The following is a 17057-nucleotide window of genomic DNA, read 5'->3' as shown; positions in this document are numbered from 1 at the left end:
ATAGGCAATGCTTTTGATGACTGGTAGTCTTGCCAGCTTAAAGCAAAACAGATTCCAGGAATAGGTATTTTAGGGTTTATCTATGTGAAGATAGGAAAGTCTAAGATGTATGAAGGTCTGAGAATGTAGTTACGAAGGTCTGAGGATGGAAAGGTCTAAGGCAAGTTATGAAGGTCTGAGAATGGAAGGCCTAAGATGGTAATGTAAAGTGTATGAATTAAAGTTATAAAGGTCTGAGGATAAAAAGGCTTAAGTGATGATAAAGTGAGTTGAGACATTAAAAATAATGAAATATGTTCCTGATTTCTCTATTTTTTCATGCTACTGTTCATTGTCAGTTCTACAATACCACTGTACGATCATAACTACTAGGTCAAGATTAAGATGCTTTTCATTGTCCTAAAAAAAATCTGTCAATTTTAAAATGATAATGCTTTCAGCCAAGTTGCTTCTAACATGAATATGCTGCTAATGTGTCTAATACTTATGTTTCCACAAACTCTAAGGCCGTATACTCTCTAAGATAAGCTCAACCGCTTTTGTGATCTCTCCACAGCTGCCACCCACCACTGCCAAACGCCACTGTAAGTTCCAGGGAGCTGAATTGGATCCAAACAAACAGGTCTAAGAGGTGTCAGGGAGTTCTGTACAGCCTGGACTGCAATGAAACAACCAGCTACCCCAGGACGTGGCAGCACCCCAACCTTCTCGGGTCCCCCAAAGATGGTCAACGCCCCCTATGTCAGCAGGAAGCAGTCTTGAGAATTCGACACCCTTATTCCTTAACCTGCCATGTCTAACACCCCACCTATAAAAAAAAAAAAAAAAACATAAGTAGAATCAGCATGCCTGCAAAAGAAATAACAGGTGGTAGGCTCCAGGAGCCTCTGCAGGAAGACCACCTAGAGCCTTGTCAATCCCGTGGACTGTAGTTATGTTGAGATGACTTTGAAGCCAAATGTAGTCTGGACTACACTAAAAGAGCTACCCTCTTCACTTTTAGAACACATTGGAATTGTACTTCAACCTCTGTGGTGATTTTAGTCAACATGCCTGGTAGCAAGCTTCTTACCATGCAGATATCGGAAGTGACTACCATGCGTGTATCGGACACACCAGACCTTTGCCTGAATATCAGGCTTGGTTCAGCAGGCCTGTTTTAAACCATGTGGGTGACAGTAAAATTCACTGTTCTAGAAAACTTTTCTGAAAGCACAAACTGTGGGTTCAAAGGGTCCTAAATTCACCCCAATCCTCTGGTTTTTAAATTTTATTTTTCTTTTTTGAGATAGGTTCTCACTTAGCTTAGATTGACCTGAACTAAGCTATGTAGCCAAGACTGGCCTTGAACTCTTGATGCTCCTGTTTCTGCCTCATAGTGCTGGGAGTACAAGGGTATGATGACAAGCCGTCTTTGGTTTCAGCTTAACTTTTTTTTTTTTGTTGTCTACAAGAAAAGTATGTGGGAACATTTTATTCTTGTAAAGCACTTATGAGATTCATTTTATAGAGCTTCACTTTGATGGCCTTATTACTCATATTTATTTCAAATCAAAAGTTGTTTCTCTTTATAAGGATAGTGACACTGGCTGCACAACAAAACCAGCATTTTGACAGTCTCCCTAATTCCTGGGGATGTCTACAGCATATCTTTGTCAATACACACAGGCCATTTCTTTAGCATTCATAAGCTATTTTCCTTTCCCTTTTGAAAAATAATTTCAAATGAATTTGACAGAGGAATAAAGTGGTCCAAACAAATCACATTTCCTCAAAGTGAATGAAATAGAAAAACATTGAGAATCACAGGAAGTATGTATCATTTAGATTTTTTCCCATTCAATGCAAGATTACTGAAGGAAAGTCAGTGAAACACATCAATTAATTATGAGTCTTCAATGGTCTACTGCCAGAAGAAGTTTGAATTTCTTTGGTTATTTCAAGTGTGATATTTTCTCTGTATATCATTTGTATCTACTAAAGATGCAGCCAGTTTGACCATTAAAATCACTGCCTGCTTCATAGCTAAAAAATAAATAAATAAAATAAAAGGCAGTGAAGGGACCAGCTCCCCATTTTGGCAGCCATAACAGGCTAATGCGTGCTTGCCTGAACTTGCCTTGGTCACTAGGAGGTCAGATGCCTGCCTCGTGGCAAGGAACCAATCAGAATTTAGCTGGTGGTGCTATGCTTTATGGCTCTGGGCATGCTTTATGGACAAGTGCACAGCAATGATGTGCAGAGCATAGCAATCACCCTGGGAGGGCCTATGGGCCATAACAACCAGTTGACCAATCAACACAGGGCAAGCCTGGAGGCACACCAATCCTGAGCCTGTGGGTACCCCTAGACACTCCCCTTACACTGCCCTATGAGATCTCTATGCCGTGGCTTTGAGGCTTCTTTCCTAGCCATCCACTAGGATGGATGGATAAAAGGCCCAAGTTAACATGGGGTTAGCTCCTTAAACAACTACAATAAAGCTTTGTGCTGTTTGCATCAAGCTTTCGACTCCTCCCAGTGATTGGGGTCGCCTTGGTCCTGGACCGAGATCCTGGGGGCCTGAGCCTCCAAGGGTCTTTCAGCAGCTTGATTCTTCTGTCATGTTAGCCTAAATTTATATTTGCTTATAGTCTTAAAAGCTAACCTCATCATAATGAAAATGAGAAATCATGAGTTCTGCTTCATGGGAAGCTGATGAAAATTGCAGAAAGCTTGTTTATATGTTATCTTAAAATAAGCAATGGCTTTTGCTGATTGTGTATTTACCTAGACATTCAGTGAAACCAAGTGTTTTTGCCAATGACAATTATAAACCGACATTTCCCACAGTATAGTGAAATATTCCTACAGAATTTCTAGTATGGATAAAATGATGACTCAGATGTGGTATTCTACTCTTTCAACTATGTGTTATAATAAATGCTTTTGCAAAACAAAAAAGGGGAAAGTCTACTTGGAATCTCTTGGGAACATTAAATGATGCCTTTCTTAATTGAAGAATAGGAATACCATAAATTGGCACCCTCTTTATTGTCTTCCCACTTATTCTAGAGCCCAGACATGTGTGAAGATGATAAAATTGCCATTGTAATGATACTGATTTTCACAACCTTTCTTGAAAAATACACCTAAGTAGGTGTGATGGCTTATGCCTGTAGTCCTAGTACTGGAAGGATAAGATTAGTCAGTGCCAAGAAAGCCTGGGCTACATAGTTCCATGACAGCCTGGGCTATGAGTAAGATTCTGTCTCAAAACTAAACTAAAATAAGAAAACATAACAGGAAAATACATACATTCCGATAGGATTATTTCTTAATTGTTCAGCAACTAATATAAGAAACACATTGTTACAAAATTGCATTAACTTGCTGTACTGGCTGGTTTCATGTGTCAACTTGACACAAACTAGAGTCATCAGAGAGGAAGGAGTCTCAGTTGAGGAAATGCCTCCATGAGACCTGGCTGTTAGTGGTCAGTGGGGGAGGGCACATTATGTTGGGTGGGGCCAACTCTTGCCTAATAGTCCTGGGTTCTATAAGAAAACAGGTTGAGCAAGCCATGAGAAACAAAATAGTAAGAACCACTCCTATGTACCCTCTGTATCAGCTCTTGACTCCAGGATCCTGCTGTTTGACTTCCTGTCCTGACTTCCTTCAATGATAAACAGCAACATTGAAAGGCATGCCAAATAAATAACCTGAACATTTTGGTCATGGTGTTTTGTCTTAGCAATAGAAAGTCTAATTAGGAAGACTAGGACACTTACATTTCCTGAAAACCAGAGATGGGTCCCCAGACATGAAAGACACCAAAATCCTATGAACAAGATCATCACTACCAGCAGCCATCTGATTCACTCTGCTGGTAAGTTTTGGCAGGCACTGCCAGCTCTGCACAAAGGGAAGAATGCAATGAAATCTGCTCGTTTCGTGAAAAGCACATGCTAACTAGCTTTTGCTCAGCCTGACGATACTCCTATGCAAACAACATCAGGGAGGCAGGATGTTTTCTGCCTCAGCTTCTCAGTTTTCAGCTCATGGTTCACTGTCCACGTAACGTTAAGGTAAGGAGTGTATGGTAGTGTGAAAATGATTATGTTAGGACCTGTTGTTCCAGGAAGTCAAGAAGTGGGGAAAAGAAACACCTTTGAAGTGCATGACTAGAGCAGATTTGTTCAATCTGGCCACACAACTCAGTTTGGGCCACCTCCTAATAACCCACTCAATGATGAATTCTGCAATAAATTAATCTAATGACATGAACAGAGTCCTTATCAATGATTTTGCGAAAGCCCATCCAATGGCAATCATGCCATTAACAGCAGCTTGTTGGAAGGATGGCAGATACTTCATATTTCACTTCTTTCTCATGGTTGACCTCTAATTAGGAAAAATGTGTTCATTCTGAGTGCTTCTGCTCCATCCTCAGTGGTGAACTTAGTCAAATTAGCCCCTCTGTTAAACATCAGGCCTCCTCCCACACTGATTTCTGTCATTTGGAGTTGGGCTTTTTGCTGTAGTTACTTTTTCATAATAGAAATGAAGTATTAAAGGGTTTGAAATAAAAAGGGAAATTATCTAAGTAATGTCAATTAGTTCAATGATTCCTCCATTTCATTGTTGTCTGCAATATCCCGACTAGAGTGGTCCCCAAATTAACTAAGCATGCAACTTTTTCCCTTGCTACCACTATAGAAGGGCTTAGAAGGATGCTGAGGCATCAGAAAAACAAGAGTGGAATGAAATGCAGACTTTCTAAGAGAGCAGCAACAGGTAAGAGCACTGGAGCCTGTCTGAGAGCTCAGTCCAAGCATTTCAGTGCATTATTTAATTCAGCCCACCACTCTCCCTGACATTTTCATGTTCCTAGTTTTCGAAGACTTAACCATGTTGTTTCAGCCATGTGGCCAAACACTGAATCCATGCACCAGAATTTATGGTGACGCCTGAGAATCTGACAGCTAAATGTGATGTGAAACCAGAGTTAAGTACCACGATGCTGCAGATTCTAGAGGGAGGTGCTTCTACTCAAATGCTTTCTGAGCCAAGCAGTAAAAGCGTGAATGGTAGGCACTATATTCCCATAACTTCTAAAAGCGTGTCTGAATATTTTACTAGACAATGAGGAAAACAATACATATTAGTAAGCATCAGCTGCAAAGACTCCTTGTTCACACTGTATCACAATGACATAGGGGTCAGAGTTGAAAGCAAGTATCTGGCTTTCAGCTAACTACTAATTTAAAACTACTGGTGGTGTCAACACATGCTAGTTAGTACTCTGATTTGTGAACAGGGCTCTGTGATGTGGTAGGATCCTCTCATATTAGGGACATTTGAAACCACCTATTCCATGTCAACAATTTCTAGAGCTCAGTCCTGACTTCTAAAGTGTTCATACTCTATTAGGAAAACAAAACAAAGGAAACAGATAAGTAAGTCAAAGGATAAGCACAAAGGAGAAACAAGAAGCAAGGTGGGTAAATATGACAGACAAGGTGGATTTTATAGCATCAGGAGAGTCTGACAGTAACTATAGTTAGTACTAAAGATGCTGGGGACTACACCCTGGAACATTAATTACTAAGCTCCTGGCGGAGATTTTGTTTGCCTGGTGTGCTGAAGAAACAAAGATCAGCGTCTGGATAAGAAAAGAGAAGAACATCAATAGAAACTACCAGAGGCACAGGAAGGGAAAAGGACATTGGTTAAAACTATTACAGCAGCACTATTTGAGGCAAGAAAATACAGACATCTGCTTTGGACTTTAACAATTCGTTCTGGCGGCAGAGGGAGAACTGTGGCAGCATGAAGACCAGGAAAAGGTTATGTTCACAGCTCAGGCAGGAACAGATACTAGCCTAGAATGGGCAGCACAGTGGCAGGGAAGAAGTGCAACACTGAGAATAATGCATTGTTATTTCTAATGGATTCTATGTAGGATACATAGAAACAAAGACGGTGACTAGACCTAACGTTTGTGAATTTGGACCTTAGTAAATCTGTTGTAGATGAATTCCTCGCCCAGCGAACTCCCAGTGGGCAACTGTGTGAAACCTGTTAAGCATCTAACCAAAGAAAGATCTTCATGGAGGAAAAAAAAAAAAAAAAACTGGAATAACTGGAATGCATAGTCCAAATGACAATGATTTATTGAAGCCCATGTTTTTCCTGACATGAAGCATGGCATGCAGAGCATGCCAGCATCTAGATTCGGGCAGGAAAAAGAGCTTGTCTCCTCAAGGTCATTCCTATCACTAGAGAATAACTGTCCCAGGTTTAAAAAATTCCCTGGTTTTGCCATAGTAACTTAATACTGCTTATAATAGTTTTAAAATATGTAGACCTCATTCCATCTTCAAAAGAACTTTCTACTAATCTTATTAAGTTTCTGTACTTCAACTACTCTTAATAAAACATATCAATCTGCTACTTCTAGATTATGTACATCTACCTTGTCATGAATAAGACTAACATAAAGTTTTGCATAACTTAATAACACACACACACACAGTTCAATAAGAGAAATATAACCTCATGTGCACTCTTCACACATAAATTTTGTTTAACCCTATTAGCATAACTTAGAGTTGACTGTGTACATATTTTCTTGCTCTAGTTCCTTTTTTCTTTTACTTTTGTTATTTCTAGACCCAGTAGCACAGACACCTTGAACTTGCTTTGCACCAATGCTGGCCTTGAGCTCCTGATCCTGCCCCCACTTCCCAAGTTCTGGGATTACAGGATTGTGGCACCATGCCTGGCCTCATTCTTGTCCTCCTTCTAAAGGCATGTCCCCTATTTGCCTTTTCTCACAAATTGTGACAAGTCATTTTCAGTTACATCCTGTATGAGTAATAACTGAATGTCAATTTCTAAGCTGATCTTTAAATACCTATTTTGTACATTGTACACATTGTATTTTTTTATTGTAACCTCCATTTACCTTTTGGTCATTGTGCAGAAATATGTATCAGTGATTTCAACATTTGAGGACAAATTTACCTCTGTATAAACTTATCCAATAAGGGTAATAATTAATAAGGGTTAAGACTTCCTAAAAATTAATGTCTATCTACTGCAAACTGTTTTCATCTGACTCCATAGGTTAGTAATTCTGATTTTAAAAGATCTTACATTTGGAGCTTTAGCAGTGGTAAATGCCCATAATCCTAGTACTAGGGAGAAAAGCTTGGGTTATGAGATCCTCACAAAACAAAACAAAAAGCAACAACAACAAAAACCAAACCAAACCAAAACAAACCAAAACAAAAACAGACAAAAAAACAACCCCTAAAGTTTATCTTCCTTAACTGGTATTAGCTAGACATTCATGCTTTTATTAATTGTCATAGAAATATGGTAAAGAAAATTATGTATGAAGCAGCTAAGTTTAGCAAAATACTGAATTTTAAAACTACCTTCTAAATGGAAGTCAAAAGTCATCTGAATATTAAATAGAGTGTACGTAAAATTATTGATTTTCCTCTGGGAATTCATTTGATTTCAAGGAAAGAAAAGCTATTCTAAAACAAGAAAATACTTATTTAGAAGCTTATAGAAACTACAATAATATTTATAATAATATTTAAAGAAGTATTTTGTTACTAGATGATCCAGAGGTTAAGGTTTTTAATAGATACCCACTCTAACTCTTTAAAACACTCTTAACAAGTAGAGGAACTAAAAGAAAGCCACACTAGATACCAATAGCTTTCTCAGGTGATTGTAAGGAAACAAAACAGAATAAAGTTCTCTATACAAACACTTCCACACACCTTCGTCTTCCTCCCCATGTGTGACTGTGTGGTCCACATTTCAAGTACAAAATACAAGCAGACTTTCATTAAGATGTTGCCACAGTCTAAAAGCAGCAGCACCTCTGACTGAGTGCCTGAAGAACTGACAGTCTGAGATACTTTATCCTTACCTCTGTAATGGTAATGGAAGCTGGAGACTTTGCAACCTTTAAATGCACACTTAACTGGAAGGGACTTTTATCTCCTTGTAAGAAGATCTCTACTTTGAAACTTTAACTCATCTCAAATTTTCCAAGAGTTCTAATCACAGTCCTGCAGGGAAAAATAATACAGAGCATTCTGGAACCACTTCCTGACCTCTGTGTAGATATAATGTTACACACGAGTGCTCCTGAGTTCCCAGGATGCAGAGGCAAAGACATATTGTTTCATCTAAATTTTACTAGCTGCTGAAATCCATACCTTCCTGATGGATGAGGATAGATTATAAACCATGTAGAGATCCCAAGGCACCAGCAGAGGAACATAGCTTTTATTTTCCTGACGATGATTTTCTAGGATTTTGGGGTGAGTCCTCACGGCCTCAATCAAGGTTGAAATTCTTAGTGAAAACCACATAGAAGGTGTTCTTCCCTCCATTATTTCTGTCCCTCTGAATCTGTTAAAGCATGAAAAGTATCTCAAAGAATAGTGCCACAGTAGTTCTATTCTGTTTTATGTTTTAAGTGAGTCTCCAAAACACATAAACCTAAAACCCTGTAGATTACAGTGTACAAGATATGGTGAAATCAGGTTAGGACTTCTGGATTCAATTGTAGCGGAAACAAGAAAAAAGACAGATTGAAATAATAATAATAATAATAATAATTAAAGAATAACATGATTAACTACAAACTTATAGGGGCAGCAACACAGAAACAAAGATGTGTTCTTATAAAAATTCAAAATTAAATGAGGGGAAAGAAGATATTTGGGAGAACCCACAATGGGCATCCAAGAAAAGTAATCACAAAATTGTCACCAGAAGGGCCTTATAAGCAATGGGCTTCTCCCTCTCTGAACATGGACATGAGAATTAAGTCTACCATAGAAGGTGTCAAAAGAAAAATCACAGTACTGTATTCACAACATAATTTTATTTCAAAGAATACACACATTCTTAGGGAAAGAATCTGGAAACAGACTGGCAAATTAAAATGACCTCCTCTAGTATAACAGCTAAGTTAGTAGTAATTTCACATATGCTCTCTGATTTAAAACTCTCAATGGTATATATTACTTCTATTAACTATGGCTCTGAGGATAAGATTTAGAATGTACTTAGGAAGTAAACTGGTCTATCAAAGTGGTAGAAATAGATTCTTTTTTAAGATCCATTATCTTACCAGCACTATGAATTTGGCTAGGTTTCTAGTACCAGGTATGATTTCCCTCTTATTCAGGAGGACCTAGGTCCAATAAACAGAGCTGTTGTTTACCAATGACAAGTGAGCACCACTATTGCACCTTTACAAGTGTCTTAAAATTCCGTCATCATCTTACCATGCTGTTGTGGTTCACAGATGTCACAGCTGGTCAGGACTATCAATTGCTCCCTTCTCATGGCCACTTGCACAGTATTTCATGGTACTATGGAAGATAGAAAGCAGGAAGGTGGCTTTCAGGTTAGATTAAGCTCAAATAATCTGAGCCCCTTGTGTTTACTGTGTGGTGGTGTCTTCAGCAAGAGCAACAGCAACAGTCTATATTGTCTTGAGAGTCAACTGAACTCCCCTGACCAAGCAAAGTGAATTTTCCTGTGCCTGGTAATGTTAGCTGTGGTTCTTGTGGGGAGCACTGTCAGCCTAAGAGGCACAATTTCCTTTAGATTCATATATTATTTATGTATATCATATGGCTATATTGTCTTATAGATATTGTATGTAATTTTAGGTAAATATAAATTAATCTTATCCTTATACCCACAGGTAAGTGACGTTATTACCCCTCATCTAAGAAGCTTCTTTTTACAGCACATGTAGACTATCACAGAAAGCCACAACTAGTCATAATACAGCAATCAAAAGATTGTGGGGAGCTCAGCACCATTAATAAATCTACATCAGACCTCCTGCATCTATAGCTCAGAAATATCTCTGAAAAATAGAGATATTAGAAAAGCCAGAGTACTGGGAAGTCTGGTGTGGCAGTCTGTCTTAGAAATGGCTGCATCAATAAGACCAGAACAATGGTAATATCAAAACCTAAGTTAATACAGAAGAAGGAAAATGTCGTGGGGTCCTGCCCCTAGACAAAGAACTACAGGTAACAAATGACTGCTTAGAGAGTGCAATTAGCCTCTCTCAGGGATAAGCCCACTAACTGGCTATCTAATACAAAGTGCTTATCCCTGAAATAATACACTTATGAACAACAAAAACAGACTCAGCAGGTTATATTTATATATGTGCACATATAGAGAATTCACTGTGCAAGGGTAGCAGGCACCCAGACCTTAGCAGAACTGATACCATGATGGAGATATCACTCAGGCCATAAAACTCAAAACACTGTAGCACCACTTGACAAAATAAAAACAAAGACCGAATACATCAAAGTTCACACTTCTGGGAAAGTCCTTAAATGTACTAACCTTGCATTTTGGCTGGAGCAATAACCAACTGTTTCTGGTTAAGGGGTTTTCCTAACTGAGGGGTGTCAATGCAGGGTGTGGTTTTGTGCTCATCCTGAAAAAGGATGGGAGATAAACTGGGATCCTGGATACCCAGGGCAATTTAGATTGGTGGAATTTTCTTCTATGATTTTGTTGAAAATCTTTCTGACTGGGTTACCTTGCTCAGAATGGTTTCAATTAGATCCACACCACTAGAGAAGTTAGGCAACAAGGAGGACTCTAAGAGAGACACACATGTTCCCCCGGAGAAGGGGAAAGGGACAAGATCTCCTGAGCAAATTTCAAGCATGGGGGGAGGGGAGAAGGAGCTATGACAATGAGAAGGGGAGAAGGGGAGATGAGGAGGGGTGAGGAAGACATGAGGGAGCAGGAAGGTTGTGAGGGAGAAGAACAAAGGAGAGCAAAATAAGAGATACCATCAAAGAGGGAGCCAGTATAGGTTTAAAGAGAAATCATGCCCTAGGGAAATGCCCAGAGATCTACAGGGATGATACCAACTAACCATGTAAGCAACAGTGGAGAGGCTGCCTTAAATGCCCGCCCCTGATAATGAGATTGATGACTAACTTATATGCCATCCTAGAGCATTCATCCAGCAGGTAATGGAAGTAGAAGCAGATACCCACAGCTAAACACTGAACTGGAATCCAGTTGCAGAGAAGGACGAGTGATGAGCAAAGTGGACAAGACTGGGCTGGTGAAAACCACAGAAACAGCTGACCTGAACAAGTGGGGGCTCTTGACCTCCAGACTGATCACTGGGAAACCAGCATGGAACTGATCCAGACCCCCATGAATGTGAGTGTCAGTGAGGAGGCCTCAGAAATCTATGGGACCTCTTGTAGTAGATCAGTACTTATCCCTAGCATAGGAATGGACTTTGGGAGCCCATTCCACACAGAGGGTACTCCCTCAGCCTAGACACACGGGGGAGGGCTAGGCCCTATCCCAAAGGATATGACCTGGGGAGCAGAAATGGTATGGGATAGGTAGGGTGTTAGTGGGGGAGAGGGGGCAGGGGAGGAGAGGAGAGAGAGGGAACTGGGATTGTCATGTAAAACAATCTTGTCTCTAATTTAAATAAAAAATGGAGGAAAAAATAAACAGTGGGGGGGGGGAGAAAATCTTTCCTGTGCCTTTGACCTAGGTTTCTTCTCCTTCCTGTATTCCTACTATGCTTAGATTTGGACTTTTCATATTGTCCCAGATTTCTGAGATGTTTTGTGCCAGGATATTTTAGATTTAGTACTTTCTTTGACTCAGCTGTCCATTTCTTCTATCTTGTTTTCAACACCTCAGACTTTGTCTTCCATGTCTTTTCATCTTTTGGTTAGGTTAACTTCTGAGATTTTTGTCTGACTTTCTAAATTTATTGCTCTACTTTTATTTCAGTTTGGGTTTTCTTTTCTTTTCTTTCTTTCTTTTTTTTTTTTTGGTTTTTTTTTTTTTTTTTTTTTTTTTTTTTTTTTTCAAGACAGGGTTTCTCTGTGGCTTTGGAGGCTGTCGTGGAACTAGCTCTTGTAGACCAGGCTGGTCTCGAACTCAGAGATCTGCCTGCCTCTGCCTCCCGAGTGCTGGGATTAAAGGCGTACGCCACCAATGCCAGGCTCAGTTTAGGTTTTCTTTAGTAATTCCAATTCTTTATTAAATTCTTCTGTCATGGCATAAATTATTTCCATTATCTCAATCAACTGTTTGTGTTTCCATAGACTTAGCTGAAGTAATTTGTAAAAAACATTGGTTTCTTTTAGAATTTACTTCAGCTATCTTTACAAATTACCTAATAAAAAGAAACACAACCAGCACCACCAAAATAACAGGAATCAACAATCATTGGTCATTGATATCTCTAAATATCAATGGTCTCAATTTCTCAATACAAAGATACAGACTAACAGAATGAATGTGAATATAGGATCCACACTTCTGCAACATCCAATAAATGCACCCTACCATCAAGAATAGACATCATCTCAGGATGAAGAATGACATTCCAAGGTTCTCTCTCCTTATCACCACATAGTAAGCAGCTCTGTTCTGCCACATGCCCCTACCATGACGTCTGCCTTAATCCAAAACGTCTAGGCTAGCAGAACTTAAGGTTGAGGGAACAGAAAGAAAAATTTTTCCTAACAGGTCACTAGCAGTAGACCTGTGGATCCTGGCTATGGGAGAAACTGTACCATATATTGGTTGCTGATTCAGAGTATATACTGCCTTCTGGAAAACCTCGCTCAGCCCTTCAGGCTGCTGCCATTTAATTGGCATTGTAACTATGTCTTTAAAAGGCCATTCCATCTTTCTGTCAAACAAGCTGCTTCACGATGTTGGGGAACATGGTAAGACCAGTGGGTTGCATGATCATAGGCCCAGTGTTGTACTTCTCCAGGTGTGAAGTGAGTTTATCAGAAGCAATACTGTGTGGAATACTATGTCTGTGGATAGGTATTCTGTAAGTCCACGGATGGGCATTTTGGCAGATGGATTATGTGCAGGGAAGTGGAATGCATATCCAGAATAACTATCTACTCCAGTAAGCATAGCCCTTTCCAAAGAAGTGGTCCACTGTAGTCCGCCTGCCACCAGGGTTCTGGCTGACCACCATGGAAAATCCGGTCATATCTACAGCCCAGTGTTGATCTCTGCTGTTGGCAGATCTGTCACTTAGCAGCAACTGCAGTCAGGTAAGCCTTGGTGAATGGCAGTCCATGATGTAGAGCCCTTAAATAATGTCACTAACGTCATGGGCTCACTAACAATGAATAGATGACTGGGGAAAAAGATGCAGGAAGGGGGAAGTATGAGGTAAGGGAGGGAATACAGGAAGGGATTACTAACACTAAGGGCCATTAGGGGTTATAAGGAAACATACTGTAGTAGAAGCTTTTTAGAATATATACATGTATATGAAAGAAACCTAAGTGGAGTCATAAAATAATGGGAGAAATAATACACTAATTTGACATCGCTCACCATCAAATGAAACCTACAGTGCCAGAAATGGGTTACATCTAATTGAGTTGTTGGCTAAAGGTGTCCCATGGAAACCTTCAAATACCTCAGATTACTGTTAAGGCTGTTGGTTGTTCTCTACAAAATGATGGTAAGCCCCTATAGCAAATGACAACACTTACACATCTAATTGAACATGAGAAAGTTGAGCTGGTATGGAAATAGAGCCTTCATCTTTACTGAGTAGTACTCATTGTTGTACTGGGAAGAACTCTGCATGCTACTAGATGAGGAAGGTAAACACCAACCCAACTCCAACCCTGGTGATCTACAACCATGACCTGCTTCATGATACCCTGGTGTAATGTGGAACAAACAATGTGGGAAAATCAAAAAATCTGATTGGATTTAAGGCCCACTCCATGAGATGGAACCTATGTATGCCTGGAACTGCTCAGCTGGCCAATGAGGAGACCTTGGAAACCTATGGAGCCTCTTGTAGTGGATCAGTACTTATTGCTACCATAGGAATGGACTTTAGGAGCCCATCACATATGGAAGGATACTCCCTGAGCCCAGACACAAGGGTGTTGGCCTAGGCCCTATCCCAAAGAATATGACAGACTTTGAAGACACCCCTATGGAAGGCCTCACCCTCCCAGGGGATCAGAAAGGGTATGGGATGGGTAGGGCGTTAGTTGGGGGGGGTGGGCAGGGGAGGAGGAGAGGGAGAGGGACCTGGGATTGACATGTAAAATAATTTTCTAAAAAAAGGAAAAAAAAAAAAAAAAAAACAACCAACCAGATACTATAGGCCACAGGCTAAGGGGAAAACCAAATGTATTGCTCTGCTGCAGGGACTTAGCAATAAAATGACTCCTAATGACATTCTGCTATACCTGTATGTATTATTAGTCATGGTTCTCCAGTGTAACAGAATGTATAGATCAGTCTTTATATATAGAAAGGGAATTTATTATAGCGACTTACAGGCTTCATGCCAGATAATCCAACAATGGCTGGCTAGGAATAGAAAGACTAAGAATCTGGTAGTTCAGTCCACAAAGCTGAACATTCCAGCTGGTCTTTTGTATCCTCTGAAATGTTTAAAAAAAAAAAAAAAAAAAAAGTAGGTTCTAAAAAGTAGGTTCTAATGTCAGTGAAGGAAAGGACTTGCTGGCAAGGTAAGGGCCAGCCAGCAGACAGAGAACAAAAGCTTCCTTCTTCCATGTCCTTATACAGGCTTGAGCAAAAGGCGTGGTCCAGATCTGAATTGAAGGCGTGTTTTTTTCCCAGCCCAAAAGATATGGATTAAAGGCCTGTCTTCCTACCTCAAAGATCCAGATTAGAAGCAGACCTTCCTATTTCATAAATTAAGCAAAAATTCTTTGGAAGTGTACCCTCCACTTTTAGGGTTTTAGATATACTTAGGTTGAAAATCTAGAATAGCCATCATACCATATAGATCAGGGCCTCCCTCAGTCATCACCAGAGAAGCTTCCTCTTGCAGTAGATGAGAACTAACACAGAGACCCACAACTGTAGAGTATGCAAAGTGTGAGATATTCTAGAACACTCAGTCCTGAGTAGGATTTTTTTCTTCAAAATAGAATCTTCTCTCACATAATTTATCCTGACCAGTTTTGCCTCCCTCAAACCCTCCCAACTTCCCCATTCCTATACTTGTCCTTCCCCAGACCACTCTCTTTTCCCTCCAGAAAACAACGACCATATGATATGGCAAAAGCTCTCAGATCGAGGCTGGACAAGGCAATCCAATATGAGGAAGAGTCCCAAGAGTATGCAAGAATCAGAAGCACATCCACTCCCCCTAGTAGGAGTCCCAAGAAACCACCAAGCTAGCAGCCATAACATAAACAAGGCAGATATGGTGCAGACCCTTACAGGCCCCACACTTGCTATGTCAGTCTCCGTGAGCCCATATGAGCCTGGCTTAGTTGATCCAGTGGCCCACGTTCTGCTGGTATCCTCCATCCCCTGACTCCTATAATCTTTCCACCCCATTACACAGGATTCCTGGAGTGTTGAGGAGAGGGATCTGATGGAGACTCCAATTTACACTCTCTCTGCATGTTGTCTGTCTCCGCACAGGTTCCCCAGGACAAGGGGACAAGGCACTGATCTATGAGTACAGAAGACAATTGTTAGTATTCATTTCCTTTTTTCTTTCTTTTTTGCCAGTCATATTTGGCTCTAGCCTAGGTCTCTAGGCTCTCCAATCTATGGTCCCTAGCCTCCAGGCAATGTTAGGCATGGGCTCCCTAAATGGGATTTCTTTCATCAAACCTCTCCTCTCAAGGTTCAGGGAACCATGCCAAAGAAGAGGTAGAAAAACTGTTAAGAGCCAGAGGGGATGGAAGACCTAAGCGTGATACTAGTTAGTCTTAGCAGTAAAAACCTGGAGTCAATAATCAAGCTAAATGCTGGAAGATCAGAGAAGCAAAGGAGCAGCCAAAGTCACTGTTTACATCTCCAAATCCTCAGACTGAAAGGGCCAAGATCCTGTCTCTGCCCCATGTTGTCACTTCCTGTCTCCTCTCTGTACAGACCTCCAGACCTCTATGGTTAACTAGTGGTTAGCTCTGCCCTTTGATCTCCAGGCATGCTTCATCTGTCAGAAAACAAACAAAATATTACCACAAAAGACACCAAGGAGAAATGATCTTGTAGACACTCAGGACTGACACACTCACAAACTCAGAGAGACAGCAACAGCACATATAAGGCCTATACAGGTTCAAACTAGACAGAGTCTACCCCATAAATTGATAAACTCTGTCGAGTAAAAAGAAGACCATTTAACTGAGCTAACAACTCAATATTTGTGGTATAGGAATATTTTATACAAGACTATTAAAAAGATAAAATACATATGACCCACAAAAATCATAAATTTTATTAGTTTATTAGCTAGTAAGAAATGGAATAACTTTAGTCTTACAGAGAGAAGCAGGAAGTCAAATATACTATTTGTTTTAAAGAGATACATTTACTCTAAATTGAGCAACATCATCACCTAAACAAAACAACTCTCCCATGTCTACTTAAAGCAATCACTCCTTTTAGCATACGGAGACTCACTCAGATAAACGTCTGTTCAAGTGAAACTCAGTTAACCATGTACTTATATGTGGGAGCACAAGACTTCTTTAAGTAGGGTGGCTAGGCGGAAGAATTCTTCTGTAGACAATGAAACAGCCCAGATAAAAAGCAGCCACCGGTGTTTTATGAATGGGAGCCAAGAAAGCCTGGTCCTCAAGTGCTATAGCCTCGTACTGCACCACCCTGGACATGCTGAGCAACAACACATTTTTAACATGTTCACAAGAAGGCATAAATAACAATAAAATGACTTTCTGTACAAAAAACAAAAACAAAAACAAAAAACCTCAACTATAGTGAACATGGGTACAATACTTTAACAATAGTGAAGTGTCTTCTGAGAGTCTCACAGAGTTGTAAACCCACTGCACTGAATGGCAGCACTAGATGTTGTCTTCTGCAACTGTGGTGTCAAAAATCTGGTAACAAATTCTTCGCTCTGTTCCAAGGGTGACAGTGTAGGATTTGATGAGGCACTCCAGCCATGGGTATGCATCTGCAGACCAAAGGAAAGATCATTTAACCTTTAAACACTAAACGGCTAA

At 40.1% G+C, this 17057-nt stretch overlaps 1 protein-coding gene and 1 long non-coding RNA gene across 8 annotated transcripts in view; both read right to left on the bottom strand.

Annotated features, from left to right (window-relative positions):
• Window positions 1-10657, bottom strand: part of LOC103163633 — a 39920-nt gene extending 29263 nt beyond the window's left edge. Inside the window, exons 1-3 of the long non-coding RNA XR_003480291.2 lie at window positions 9306-10657; window positions 8226-8421; window positions 7934-8075 (exon numbers count right to left, since the gene is read on the bottom strand). This is a non-coding gene — a long non-coding RNA (uncharacterized LOC103163633). The remainder of the gene's footprint in view (window positions 1-7933; window positions 8076-8225; window positions 8422-9305) is intronic.
• A 5626-nt stretch (window positions 10658-16283) lies between these two features.
• The window catches only part of Pot1 (protection of telomeres 1), a 65820-nt gene continuing 65046 nt past the window's right edge, over window positions 16284-17057 (bottom strand). For all 7 annotated transcript variants that reach the window (XM_027391316.2, XM_027391318.2, XM_035450865.1 and 4 more), the window contains one exon: window positions 16284-17008. In XM_027391316.2, the coding sequence (XP_027247117.1) occupies window positions 16896-17008 (113 nt within the window). In that variant the 3' untranslated portion in view covers window positions 16284-16895. The remainder of the gene's footprint in view (window positions 17009-17057) is intronic.

The sequence above is a fragment of the Cricetulus griseus genome (assembly GCF_003668045.3).
Source record: "Cricetulus griseus strain 17A/GY chromosome 1 unlocalized genomic scaffold, alternate assembly CriGri-PICRH-1.0 chr1_0, whole genome shotgun sequence".
NCBI classification, from domain to species: Eukaryota; Metazoa; Chordata; class Mammalia; order Rodentia; family Cricetidae; genus Cricetulus; species Cricetulus griseus.
This window is presented reverse-complemented; position numbering and strand designations above follow the sequence as displayed.